At 40.6% G+C, this 14,511-nt stretch overlaps 1 protein-coding gene across 1 annotated transcript in view; it reads left to right on the top strand.

Annotated features, from left to right (window-relative positions):
• pip4p1a (phosphatidylinositol-4,5-bisphosphate 4-phosphatase 1a) overlaps positions 1-4,129 on the top strand; it is a 32,557-nt gene extending 28,428 nt beyond the window's left edge. The window contains exon 7 of the mRNA XM_030752654.1: positions 1,398-4,129. Coding sequence (XP_030608514.1) covers positions 1,398-1,541 — 144 coding nt within the window. The 3' untranslated portion in view covers positions 1,542-4,129. The remainder of the gene's footprint in view (positions 1-1,397) is intronic.
• The last annotated feature ends 10,382 nt before the right edge of the window (positions 4,130-14,511 follow it).

Raw genomic sequence — 14,511 nt, 5'->3', positions numbered from 1 at the left:
TGATATGAAAAAGACCTGTTGCAGTGTTTGAGGTCTGCGTTTTTATGGAAGGTGCACAGGCTGTGATGTAGATTTAATGCAGTATCATAACCCCAGGAAATTTGAAAATTTACTTATTTTTGTTTTATTGAATTTATACTTGGAGTTCAAGAAAATCCACTTTTAAAGACATCTGTTAAGGTTAAATCATTTTAATGAACTATCGTGTTAAGGTTGGATACATACTTGATGATCCAGTTCAATTAACATCAACTTCACAACACCAGTCGGCTCAAGGCATTTTATACTGTAAGGTAAAGACCGTACAATATTAGAAAGAAACCACATGATCCCCTGCGAGCAAGCACTTGGCAAGAGTGGGAAGGGAAAACCTCTGGCACAACCAGGCTCAGGGAGGGGCATCCATCTGCAGGGACCGGCTGGGGGTGAGGGGAAAGAGATGAAAGCAGAGAGAGAGGACAAAAGCCAAACTATAGGAGAAGGAGCCAGAGTTTAATAAACTGCTAATGATTCAATACAGTAGCGGTGTATAAACAGAGATTTCCATGTAAGGAAATCCCACAAAGTTGATTCTGTTCGTCTATATGCAACATTTTCCGTGGCAGAAACATTTCATCACTCATCCACGTCGCTTGTTCAGTCTGACTGACTTGGTTGGCTGCACCCCAAATTTCTGGGTGTCGCGTTAAGTAATCATTTTAAAATTGACCAAATAATGCTGATTATCTTTGTCACTATCAAGGAGGCCTCATTTGAGCTTCTCACGAGAATATATTTGCAAAAATATACCCCCCCCCCCCCCCCCCCCCTTTTTTTTTTTTCCTTCTCCTGAGGTTTCACAGACCTATTAACGGATTTATGTAAGGATTACTTGATATTATAATCTGTGGGAATTCACGCTGGAGATTACTGGATAATTGACTGGAATATTGTGCAGATTAAAGCAACAAAAGCAGTCTGAGAATAAATGCAGAAAACATTTTCAAACATATTTGCAGCCTCGGCTCCTTCGTTCCATAAATTTTCGGTCGATTGGCTGTGAGCTGGGGTGGAGCCATGGTGTCTTCTGGCCATCCCCACATAACCAGTGATGAAGCCTGTTAGGGGGTTACACAGAATCACATGTGTAACCCCCTTGAGCGACTTTATTTTTTTTAATTGAGGTTTTGTATGAAATGAGCTGCTTCTTTGTTCTTCATGACAGGCATGCCTGTATATTACACACACACACACACACACACACACACACACACACACACAAAAAAAAAACCTAAGTAAGCTTGTCCAGCCTTATAAAAATGCCCAGCTCTGCCACTGCTTACAGGTCTCTCTTTAAAGGTCTTTGCAGGGAGCAGATGAACGCCTAAATGCTCTCTCCGCTTGTTGTTTCCCCGCAGGCTGGAACGTGGGTGAAGGCTCAGACCTACCAGGGAATCTACGCCTCGTGGGCCGTGCTGCTGCTCCTGGTTCTCGTCACCCTGGCTCGGGCCTTCTACTGGGCCTGCATGAGGGTCAGCCAGCCCCTGCAGAACTTCACATAAAGCCCCACCACCACCACCACCTCTCCTTCATCTGCCATATCTCTCTTTCCAAACCGTCTGGCTGGAGGAAAGATGGCTTTAAAGAAAAAAAAAAACCCACAATATTTATTTAAATCCCAGCTACAGAAAGAAACAGTTCTCCTTCTCCTGTCCCTTCCCTTTTAGTCCAATGTGTTTCTAAAACTGGATGGCGGTGGCTGCGACTGCTATATATATCTATTGGTAATTATGATGACACGTATAGCCTAATGTACTGTTTATCTGTTCTAATCTCGTGGCCAGTGTGGGGCTCATTTTAACATTTTTTTTTTTAAAAACGCTGTTTCCTTTTCTCTTTACCTCTACGCTGGTTTTCGTCTGTGGCACATCTGCTGCACTCGTATCTTCTAAGGCGAGGGCTTAAAGTTAAGTCTTAGATGTGATTATTGCCCCCACCCCCCCTTAATTTGGGTACTTCCCCTTTCTAATCCTAATTTGACATTAGTTTGAGTATTTCAGCATTTAACTTTTCTTTTTAAACTGAAAAACAAAAGTCAGACGAAGCTAACAAATTTATGCCAGTAAGAGGATGAGTGGCTGGAGGGACATCAGGCTCCTTTTTGTGAATCAAAAAGATCAAGTAGGTGCTGAAAAGTGTCTGAAAAATTGAATTCAGCAGTGTGTGAAGGTAGGCTATGATGTTTCTGAACTCTGTGTTTATGCTGAATTATCCCCTGGGACTGACTTTGATCCAAAGCAGCATGAAAGCCTTAAAAAGGAGGTGCGATAGAAGGATTCAACATTCGCGCGTGCACACAGACACACAAACATTACAATACACAGCCACATTAATGCATACCATCACACAACAAAAGCGGGGATGCTCTTTTAGAGTTGCACCAGCTCAGAAAGCAGTTTGTCAAAGGCAGACCAGCCTCCGACTTCAAAGACAGACCTGCAGACAGATTTCCTCCACGCCGCGGTTTGTTGTTTCAGTCGGGGAAAGAAGTGACATGCGTGAAAGTTGTGGTCCGACAAGAATGTCACCACATTTGAAGCTTCTTTTTCTCGGGCCCAAACTGCAGCCAACAGGTTCGCACCAACTTATCTGTAGTCAGCATATCATTAACAGCAGAGCTTGAGAAAATCCTTTCTCCCGTTTCTGAGAGATGCGTGCATGTGGTTTGCTCGTGGTACATTTTGTTCAGCGTGGCTCTCTGAAACACAGCGGAATGTAAAAACAAACAAACCACAAATGGGTACTGACTTTTAGAATACTGATATCTGCCTCCTTACATCCACAAAACCCTCCGAGTATATCTGGAGGTTTTTTTGTTGTTGTTGTTGTTGTTGTTGTTGTTGGTTGTACATTTTCAGACTTACAAACTGAACCACAGGGAGGGTTTTGTTAAAAAAGCGCTGAAATCTGAGCTTTTTGTGCTAAAATACAGGATGTCAGTTTGACAGCTGCAGATAGAAACCCTTACCATTTCAAGACCTGCACCTTGAATGCACCTGAAGTTTCAAAATAAGTCACTTTATTTTGACATTGAAGCACCGTGTTGCTTAGTTCCTTTTGTGTTTCGGTTACATTTGGGATCACTTCATGTGTGTCACTTTTTTTTTTTTTTTTTTGGTCACTGAAGATGGAGGCTGGTAGTGGGGAAGTTTTCACATTAAGGCCAGTGGGAGAATAGGTCAGTAACATAAATGCAAACACACTATGTATACATTCTCACGCAGTGCAAGTCTGTAACTCGTCTGTGGTTCTGAATGTGGTAACATTTTATTTCTGTTTGTGCATTTTTTTTTCTTCTTTTTTGTTTGATTGTAAATATATTTGTTGTATGAAGGAAGTGATCAATCGGATTCTGTTCTGTCCGAGCTTAACACTACTGCTGCGATCGCTGCTCGACTTTTAATTGTTTCTTTTTTGAGAGCGTTATTTTTGCAGCTCTGCAACTCTTAACATATTTAAGGATTTTTGAACGACTACTAACCTGAAAAGCCTCTGGACACCCGTTCGTGTTCAAAACATAAAGATCAACATACCAACAAAACAAATACGGCTGAATCACATTCCCAAGTGATGGCATTTCACTCTCTTCCACACACACACACACACACAGACACACACTCAGCACCTTATCCGGAAGTGAGAAACACTGCATACAGCAAGAATGAAGAGATAACGTTACCCTGCTAGACTGAACTGAGGTCGCAAATTGTCAATATGGATGCATCATGTTATTTATTATACACACTGCAAAATAGGATCAGCGAAACAATTCAGCTTTTTATAGTTTTACAGTCTTATTTATTGTGGAAGACAGCAGGTGTGGAGGAAGATGTTGTTTGTCTTTTTTTCTTTTTTGCCAGTTTAAAGTTATGGTCAGTGCATTAAATTTAAAAACTGGTGGAAACAAAAGAAATGAGATTATAGAACGCGGCGCAAGATGACTTGTTTAAAAGGAGCCTTTTTTGCAGTGGAGTGACTTTGTTTTATCCACGACTGCAAAAGAAATTAATCATGTTAACACCAGTAATCAAGAACCTGGCTGATGCTCTTTTCAGAGTTTGTTTACACTCAAATAAAGACATGATGATGTACAAAACCAGAGATGTGAAGTCTTTTATCTACGAACATAAAATTTTCTAATGGCTTTTATTCGCCGTTCGCGTCTTCCGACTAGATCTGGGGATTTGAAGAGAATTTCAGTGCGAGTGGTTCCTGGATTCAGACTGTTTATAGCTTAAAAATCAAAGGCTGCCTCTCTCAAAGGCGCTCTCTTTTTGAATAACATTTAAAATTCTTTTATTCTCATGCCATGGTCATGTTTGTGAAAACAGATTAGTGGAACGGGCTTTTTGATGCGCTTCCTTAATATCTGGTGGGGCAAAATGAGCGTGTGTCAACTAAAAGAAACGGTCGACAGGTGGGACGTGTCCTTATCTGCTTCCATCAATGTCCTGATCACACTTTTCCCCAGGTGAGGTCCAAACCAGTTGTTGTAGTTTCTTATTTCCATTTGATTTTGACTTTTTGATTTGAATGCAGTTTAGTTTCAGTTAGTTTCCAAAGTGGGTTTGATCATTTTGACTTTAGTTTCTGTTGCTTTATATTGTTTTAGTTTGTTTTTTGTCTCACTACATATTAAAATATGGGCAGCATTTCAGAGGTTTAGAGCAGGTGTTGTGGTACATCCCACACGACAATAAACGCCCATCAGTGCCGCATCAAGCAGGTTGCATTATCAAATGTGACCAAACTGCCAAAGACTAAAAACTAAGGAAGTTTTCTCTGTAGTTTTATTGTAATATTCTTTAGCATTCTTTCTAGCATATAAAAACCCCAAGAGAGCCTCTAGTGACAAGCTTCATTTCTTGAACCCTGGATACACTTTTTTGTTTCTGTTTAAATTTGAAACACTAGGATGTACTGGCAACTTTGGGTATTATAGATGGCGCTGATACAGGCTCTCTATTTGCTGGAAGGTGCAGTGTTGATGACTCAAGAGGCAAAGATTCCAATTAATCCAAATTTTTCAAGCCCAAACCCAATAAAAGTGCAACTAAGCAGGGCGGAGGAGGGCTTCCTGCTTATGGAATCTTTGGGGATTTTAAGATGCCTTATTAATTCAGAAAACCAGCAAATTTAGATTGATTTATTTGTTTGGTCAAGTGAATGCATTTCAATTCTGTATATAAGAGTCAGGAGTAAATGGCATCCATTTGGCCCTCAGTATTTGTCTATAAGCAACAAACAACACGAGTGAATCCCAAAAGTAAAAGGGTTTAGTTGGGGGGGGGGCTCATTTAAGGCAGGATATTTAGTGGCCCAGAATTTATAAACCCAGAAAGCTCTCCTGTGGTTGAGCCTCCACCTCGTCCTCTGTAAAGACGAATGTGCTCAATTCCGAAGGCCTGTAATGTGGATGGGTTGCTATTATGTAGGTCCAGGTAGTGTCTAGCTCCGGGGTAATTAACACGTCTGGATGTTTTGTTTTTTTTTCCTGCTGTTCCAGTGTTGGGAAAAAAAAAAAAAAAAGAAGCTTGCAGTTAGTGGAATAATTGGTGGTTCTGGGGTTTGTTTAGAATCACTGATGTTCACCTTTGCACAGATACTAGATATTTGTATTTATATACTGTTTGGGTTTTGGGATAATAATGGAAACAGAAACCCCGTGATTAAAACTGTCATCCTTTCTTTTAATTGGGATCATTCCCAGTTATTAAAAAGAGTGAAATCAAAGCATTCCTCTTTCTGCTGAACCTAAAGGTCTCCCATTTTAGAAGCACTAATTAAAAGCTTTGTGCTGAAGCCAAATTAGTTTTATCTTCTTTTCTTTTTTTTTATTCTTACAAAATGCTGCAAAGAAGCTCATCATTTTCTCACACAACTTGGCCCCCATCGGCTTCTCGAGTTTCATGCGGATATATTTTTTGCCTGGACACAAAGAGATGGAGGGATTAAGGACACTGAGAAACCTTTCAGAAACCACAGCTCCCCAGAGAACGGCACGAACCAGGGAGGCTGGAGGGGGAGCGAGAGAGAAAGAAAAGCAGTGAAGAAGACAATTGCTCTCATAACCTTCTGGTTTTCAGGCTTCAGCCAACTTTTATTCTGTAAGACAACAACTGAGCTGCTTTCTCGCATGAATACACACTCCTACTCAAAAGTGCTCCAGGGCCATTTTATTGTAATTGTATTGACTTAATTTTTTTTTCATTCATGAAATTATACCACTCTGCCTCCTTGGGGAGCTTTACGGTTTCTGTTCTTCACTTTTGTTCTGTCCTTACCATCTCGACAGTTTTCCTTTGTGAGATACTTTAGTTCAGCTGATTTGGGACTTTAAAAAAAAAACTAATAAACTGGCAGGAAAGAGAGAGGAAATAGTGTAAATGATCTTATTTGCCCTACTCTTGGATTATGAGGGTCAACACTGCACTGCAATCAGTTTGCCTCGGACAGCAGTGCATGAAAGGTACTTCTATCTGGCTAATCCAGCATTAGGGGAAAAACATTTGTTTTAAATTAGCATGATGGGATCATTTTAAAATGCAGCAATAAAATTTATTCTGTTTTTTTTAAAATGCTAAATGATTTTGCATCGTGCACGTTTAACAGAGACGCTTTTATTTTGGGCCAACGTTCGGAGACAATCTGCTGTGAAGAGGAATTGCACCTAATAATTAGAATATGTGTCAAAATACTAATGGCATGCTGGCTAATTAAAATTTTTTGATACAAAGGATACTTTTTAAAAATAAATGTGTCTTCAGGGGGGGAGAAACAGCAAAATCATACCACAGAAATGCAACAATACACCCAGGAGGGACCAAGCTATTTGAGCAACAAAGTGACAGATTGGGGTCTTTTATGACCCCCATTGTAATATTGTTTACAAGAACACTTTTTTGATGGCTCCATTTGTGTTTTCATACCTATACAGTTTCCTTCATCTACACTTGCCAGCCACTTTATTAGATCCATCTGCTCAATTGCTTATTAGTGGAAAATATCTAATCAGACAAACACATGGCAGCAACTCGGTGCACTTAGGCATGTAAACGTGGTAAGGACAGCATGCTGAAGCTCAAAGTGAGCGTCAGAATGGGGAAGAAAGGTGATTTAAGTGGTTGTTGGTGCCAGACGGGCTGAGTATTTCAGAAACTGCTGATCTGCTGGGATTTTCCTGCGCAACCATCTCTAGGGTTTACAGAGAATGGACAGAAAAAGAGAGGGAAAAAAAAAGTGAGCAGCAGCTCTCTGAGTGAAAATGCACTGTTGATGCCAGGGATCAGAGGAGAATGGCCAGACTATTTTGAGCTGATAGGATGGCAACAGTAACTCAAATAATCACTCCTTACAACCAAGGTATGCAGAAGTGCATCTCTGAATGTACAGCATGTGAAACAGCAGCAGAAGACCGCGCCAGGTGCCAGTCACGTCAGCTAAGAACAGGAAACTGAGGCTATAATTCACACAGGCTTACTAAAATTTGAAATTAGGAAATTGGAAAAGTGTTGTGCAGTCTGACGAGTCTCAATTTGTGCTGCGACATTTTGGGTGATAGGGTCCGAATTTGGCTTAAACAACATGAAAACATGGATTCGACCTGCCTTGTATCAACGGTTCAGGGTGGTGGTGTAAATGTGTGGGGGATATTTTCTTGGCATATTTGGGCTCCTTACTACCAACTAAGCATTGTTTAAACGCCACAACCTACCTGAGTATTGTTGCTGACCATGTCCAACCCTTTATGACCACAGTGTACCCATCTTCTGATGGCTGCTTCCAGCAGGATAATGCATCATATCACAAAGCTCAGATCCTCTCAAACTGGTGTCTTGAGCATTAGGATGAGTTCACTGTACTCAAATGGCCTCCACAGTCACCAGATCACATTCTAATAGAGCACCATTGGGATGTGGTGGAACAGGAGATTCATCTCATGGACGTGCAGCAGAAAAAATGTGCAGCAACTGTGTGATGCTGTCGTGTCAGTTAGGACCAAAACTCTCTGAGCAATGTTTCCAGCACCTTGTTAAAGCACCTTGTTAAATCTACGCAGTGAAGAATTAAAGCAGTTCTGAAGGCAGCTGCTTTAATTTAAGGTGTGTGTCCAGTGAGTGTGTATGCAAAAAAAAAAAAAGAAGAGTTAACTCATCTCCAGTAATTGAACTGTTTCCATCATCACTTTTGAAGTTAAGTATCTTCCTCGAGGCTTCTGCAGCAGTAAAATTTTCTGCTCTGGATTTGTTACACATCGGTACTGTAAATGGGCAGCACGGTGATGCAGTATTTAGCACTGTTACCTGGGCCTGGGTTTGAATCCACTGTCTGTCTGGGGCCTTTCTGTGTATTCTCCCCATGTATGGGGTCTCTCCAAAGCCATGCAGTTAGCCTGGGATCACTGGCAGGTTAAAATGTCACTTAAGTTTGGAGTAATTAGTGGATACTCACAGAACACATGCAGCTCAGAGAACGATCTTTATCAAATAGGACTGTGTAGACTCTAAATTAACCCCAGTCAGAGAGCAGGCTGAAAATTTTTCATCTATAGTATTAGATTTTAAATATTAAATATTTACATTTTCCAAATAGTTTACATACAAACATTTACTGTCTTATGAAGCAGCTTGGGTACAGCCACTAAAACTCTGCTGGAGGGAATAAACACCATTCTTCCAAGAGACATTCCCTCATGTGCTGTTTTGATATCAGCGGTGGAGAGTATGGAAGGATGGATGGATGGATGCAATGCATCAAATCTTCCAAATGATTCACATCATTTTCATACTTATCAAACCATCATGGCAGACATGTCTCATCACAGGGTAAAGATGAACAGCCTTGTATTCGGTTGCAGTGACCCTTCCTTCTAAGTGGACAAGTGGACCTACTCCACGCCATCAAAATGCTTTCAACAGTAGAACAGAGCCAACAGATCCTGTCACTGCAGGGGTCACGGGTTCAGGTTGTGTTGTGTTGTGTTGTGATGTGATGTGATGTGTGTGAAATGATGCATGAAGAATATTTGATTGGTACAGTCTGAAAAGCAAGAAGTCTGGTAATGACTGATTGATTTCTGTCTTTCAGCAAGGCAAACATAATGAAATAATGCACAGCTTCTGCTCACGCATTGTTTGCACTTACACGTGATGCACAACTGAAGGGAGACAATGCAAGCGAGGGCTTAAAGCTGAGACATATTGATGCAGAAATTAAATTAAATACAGTCAAACAGAGAGGAATAATGTGATCTCAAAGCTTTGATGACTGAGTGCCAATTAGGGGAGCGAGCGTGTTCATTAAAGATTAAAATGCAAAGCATTTCCAGCAGCACACAATGATCACAATGATTTTAAATTTGTTGCGTCATCAACAAAACTCCCTTGTTCATATATATATATATATATATATATATATATATATATATATATATATAAACGTTTATCATACTGCCTGCTTTTCAAAAGTGAGAGTCCATTCTCAGCGTATGATTGTGAAGTGCACCCAAGATGAGATTCATTTCTCAAAATGCTGCGCTCTCCTCAAGCTCTCCTTCAGGTCCATGAGTGATAGCCCTTATTTCCCATCAGGCCTGTGATCGATTTAGAAGTCACTACTCAGTGAGTCACTACTGTGCCAAGTTTTCTGTTTTCTACTTCAAAATGTGGGTGTGAGTTTTAGTCAATACTTGCAATGTAATAAAGGTAGTTTTTTCTCTTTTTTTTTCTGCTGTTGTTGCTAATTGTCTTTGGGTCAGTTTTGAAATTTTAAACTGTTATCAGGGTGGATTTTACATTTCTTGACACCATCTGCATTTGTCTGTTCAGTCTGTTGTGAAGATTTTAACAACTGTTCCCTGATTGCCAAGACTTCAGATAACAGCTTAATAAGAACAGAAATGACTAGACTGCCTATGGTTAGGGTGAGGGTTGGGCTCATCACCTCCTCAGAGGATGTGCCCTGATGACTGACACGCTCACGGACCACATCAATTATTACCAATGACCAGCACTGGCCTGCGGGCCACACTTTGAGTATCCTTGCTTGAGGGGAAACAAAAAGGGAAATCTAAGTTACATGGTCTTTACCTCCTGATTATTTTTTCATCTCTCTTGGACAATCTGTCATTTTCTTCCCTCGCTTACCTCATGCTTTATGTATTATCTGTTACTCAACCAAATCAGACTAAGCAGTTGTGAGCTATTCCACAAACACGCACATGCGCGTGCACACACACACGCACACGCAGGGAGGGAGGGTGTATCACACATACCCACAGTGCTCCTCTTGCACACTCTCAGTGAATATTGCAGCAGTTAAAAAAAAGACAGTGCCTTGCTAAAGCCTTGATCCCTCTTACTTCTAACAGGATTTGACCTGTAAGACTCAGAGCATGACCCTCATCTGCTGCAATACCATCATCCTGTTTAACATACACTCTCACTATTGTCCGCCTGCCCTCACTCACACACAGTTCACACAAACACACACACACACACACATCTAAAGGCCACATGAGCACAGACTGGAAGCCTCAGGGACTCAAACCTTCACTGCACTCCAACCCATCTTCTTCCCACACACACACACATACACACACACGCAGCCACTGTACTGCATGATGTAACACTAGCTTAATTTTACGCCTAACACACAACCTGATGGATCCAGTTAAATGTAAATCGCGAACAACCGCTCCTGGCACTATAAAGAAAGAGGAGAGAAATAAGGAGATGACAAGGGATGGAGGACGGAGGGAGGAGGATGATGGAGAGGTTTCAGCTTAGGGAAGGGGAGGAGGGGGTAACTTGCTGTGAGAGGATGATACGATTGAATGAGTGAGAACGAGAGATGTAGGGGAAAGAGAGAGAGAGAGAGGCGCAGGGAGATGAAGGAGAAGGAGAGATTGAGCAGGCAGCTAAGCACCAGATTAAACTCTGGGGTCGTCAGCTGTAAAACAAACAGTCCTTTTAGCAGGGATCAAATCCAGACTTAAGTCCTCCCCCCACATCTCATCCTCCTCACCCTCCTCATCCTCTGTCCACACGCAGACACACACACAGAGAGGAGATAATGCTGTTCGCTCAAGTAGAGGAGAGAACAGGAAAAAAAAACAAAAAAAACGAGGATGACAATCTTGGTGGAAAGCAAATTCTCGTCTCAGGACCCATTTTTGTGCGCCACTACCTAAATTGCCCCTCAGGGAATGTGAAGTCTTATTATACCCCGGCAGAAGTCCTTCATTATATTTGTTTTTATTTTTTTTATTCCCCCGCACAGCTTCTCTTGGTGATAGACTGGGCTAATATCTGGCACAGAAACACTAGACAGTAAGTAAGGCAGAGGAGGGGGTTTTCCCTCATACAGCTCTGTGTTTATATTGCATCTTTACTGTAATATTCCCCAGACAACGCTGCAAACCTCAGTACTCTTTCTTTCTGCTTCTGGATGCTGCAGCTCCATCAGTCCGAAGGCTCAATTTCCAAACTGTCAGCTTTTATACTCACTACGAGGCCACTTCCTTTGTTTTGTGTGTGTGTGTGTGTGTGTGTGTGTGTGTGTGTGTGTGTGTGTGTGTGTGTGTGTGTGTGTGTGTGTGTGTGTGTGTGTGTGTGTGTGTGTGCCTGCAAATATGTGTCTGTTTAAATCCACTACTTGCAGTAGGATTTTTTTTTAACAGTGCATCAACTGTTTTTTGTTAGGACCAGTCTGAGGCTAAGAATGGGAGCATTTTTGAAAAGTGGGGTTATTTGCCTCATGCCTCATGGTATGCTAAGGCTGTTTAAGGGTTAAAACAACTTAGAACTGTTGGTATAACCCTCCAAACACATTTTTCAAGCAGACAGCACCGTCTTCATCAGCAGGCAAAATTTGTGTAGGTACTGTAGACAGAGGAGCTGCACCAAGGCCCAGTTTGAGATAAATAAGGATTATCTTCAACTTTGAAGTCCAAGAATAAAAAAAATCTGGACATAAAGTCTCTAAAGTTTGACACTTTAAAGTGATGTTTAATCATACAAGGGTTCAAAAACTTGCAAAATGTAATTATAGAGACTTTTTTCATCAAATATAATTATTCAGTAGTTGTATTTGCTTAACTACAATAGCATCAGTTGCTGCTTTCATTATTTTTGAGGGATTTTTGGACTGTGGGAAAGCGAAAGCATCAGTTTGGTCCTCGGTGTGTCATTTTCAGCTGTCACGTTTTACTGAGAGAGCATCTCGATAATAAATCAAGAAAATAACTGAGAGTAACAGATAATAAAATATACTTTTTTTTTTTTTTTTAGCAGCCCAAACATTTTTGATTGAACAAACAATATTTCAAGTAATAGCGTCCTTTGTTTTAAATTAGGAACTTTAACTCGAATGCACACAGCGGTGCGGTGATGAGCAGTGTCGCTTCACAGCACGAGCATCCTGGCTTCAAATCCAGTTTCAAATCCAATTCAAACGTTCTCCCCGTGTCTGCACGGGTTCTCTCCAGGTACTCCAGGTACTTCAGCTTCCTGCGTGGGCTTAGGTTACTCTGTGATTCTAAACTGACCACAGGTGTGAATATGATTGTGAATGGTTGCCTGTCTCCATGTGTTAGCCCTGCAACAGATCTGTGACCTGTCCAAACTGGATGTGGAAGAAAACGGTTGGATGGAACTGACTACAGTCCTGTGCTGTACAATGTGAAATTCGAATGGGTGTGTGCAGCAAGACAAAGTGGACAACTGTCCCCCTGGTTGGTGCCCTAAAGTCAAGGTTTATTCCATGTAATTTCCATCTTCATAATTTAACTAATTACAAACTTGTTGGAAATAGAAATGTACAAAATGAACAATGACATGTCCCCCATTATCTCATCCTGCGCAGCACATTAATAATAATAATAATAATAATACCAGCCAGCGCATCTAAAGCTCATTAACATGTTACATGTTGTAGAAATATTAAAATGACAATATGTAGTCTCAGGCCGGGCGCTGTGTTTTAATTCCTCACAGTTTTATTTGTCCTTGTTGCCCAGCAACCCCACTAACAAGATTCCTGAACTCGAAGTGACTGCCGGTCGCTAGGAAACATCACATCACCAAAATGCAATTTTTACACGCCTGTGTGTGTGTGTGTGTGTGTGTGTGTGTGTGTGTGTGTGTGTGTGTGTGTGTGTGTTAATTAGTGAGCCTTAGAGGTGATGGTAGGAGTATTTTTTAACATCAGCTGCATATCTATTGCACAGACATGAAAGTGGTGTTGAGCTTTTCATCTCACAGGAAGAAAGTAAAATTACTTTTTTTTTTTTTTAAAGGCCTTAAAAGCAATTTTTGGACTCACAAAGACAAACTCTGACAACAGCTCAGATCTAATTAAAAGTGAGTTTTCAGATACTTTAAATGTATCTTTTAAGTGAAGTTGTTTAGCTCTTAACTAGCCAAAGTTGGATTAATGTAGGAAATCAAAACCTTTTATTCAAACTAAAAAAAAAACATAGCTGGACTAATATTTTATCAAATAGCTGTGCTTGCTTCATTCAAGCAAACCAAAAAAAAAAAAATCTGTCCTTTAAAAAATGTAACAAGAATATTTAATGTGGACATAAAAAATAATGAGTCATTTCCCAAAAGGCTTTTTTCCCCCCTTCTTTTTGCACTATAAGATCAATCAGTCTTTACTTTTGTCAAACTGTCTACATCAATGGGTGTGATCAAACCATCTGTCATAGAAATTAAGTTCACACACAACTGTATTATTACCTTCATGTGCAAAGAAAGCATGTGCAACTGGCTCCATTAGTAAATATATTTTAATAAATCCAAAGCCACCGAGAGTCAGAGACCCAGTTTGGATCTAGTAGTTTTGTTTTTGGTAATAAAAGCACTTTGGTTAAGGTCAAAAACAGACCACATGCTGTGTGTTTCTGTATTAAACCATACCACATTCTTTTAAGCCGTCTGATGTTGCTGATGGATATTAATGTGATTAACAGTGTTCATCACTAGAGCAGTGTGAGAACACAAGAGGTCAGCAAAAGAAGCTTAAGTATTGTGTTTTATAAAACACACTTAAGGCTGGATTAAGGCCAATGTCAGTGTTAAGTGTAGGTGTCACAATCAAAGAACTCTACTAGTGTTTTTACAGATTTTAGCTGATCATTTTACATATAAATCTAGCAGAAAAAGTAAGGGATTTTGTGTTTTCTCAGTTAGTTCTTTGTTGTAATGATGTGGCTTGGCAATAAATCTCATACCTTTGGAAAGCCTGTTTATTTCCCCGTAAATGGAGCCACATTTGTAAGGAAAACGGGCGTGTGGGTTGAGCAGCAGAGGTGAGTATGTGGGTTGAGCCCATCAAAAACTTGCCAAATCTTCTCTGCCAGCGCCAAACAGCTTATTCTGCTATTGGCTCTTGTTTTGAGCCTGGTTGTCAGCACAGCTGTCATCACTGGAGGAGACATATTGAGATGAGATTCTGCAACCAGTGACA

Source organism: Archocentrus centrarchus, chromosome 17, assembly GCF_007364275.1.
Source record: "Archocentrus centrarchus isolate MPI-CPG fArcCen1 chromosome 17, fArcCen1, whole genome shotgun sequence".
NCBI classification, from domain to species: Eukaryota; Metazoa; Chordata; class Actinopteri; order Cichliformes; family Cichlidae; genus Archocentrus; species Archocentrus centrarchus.
The sequence above is the reverse complement of the archived record's forward strand: the minus strand, read 5'-3'. Positions and strand labels throughout refer to the sequence as shown.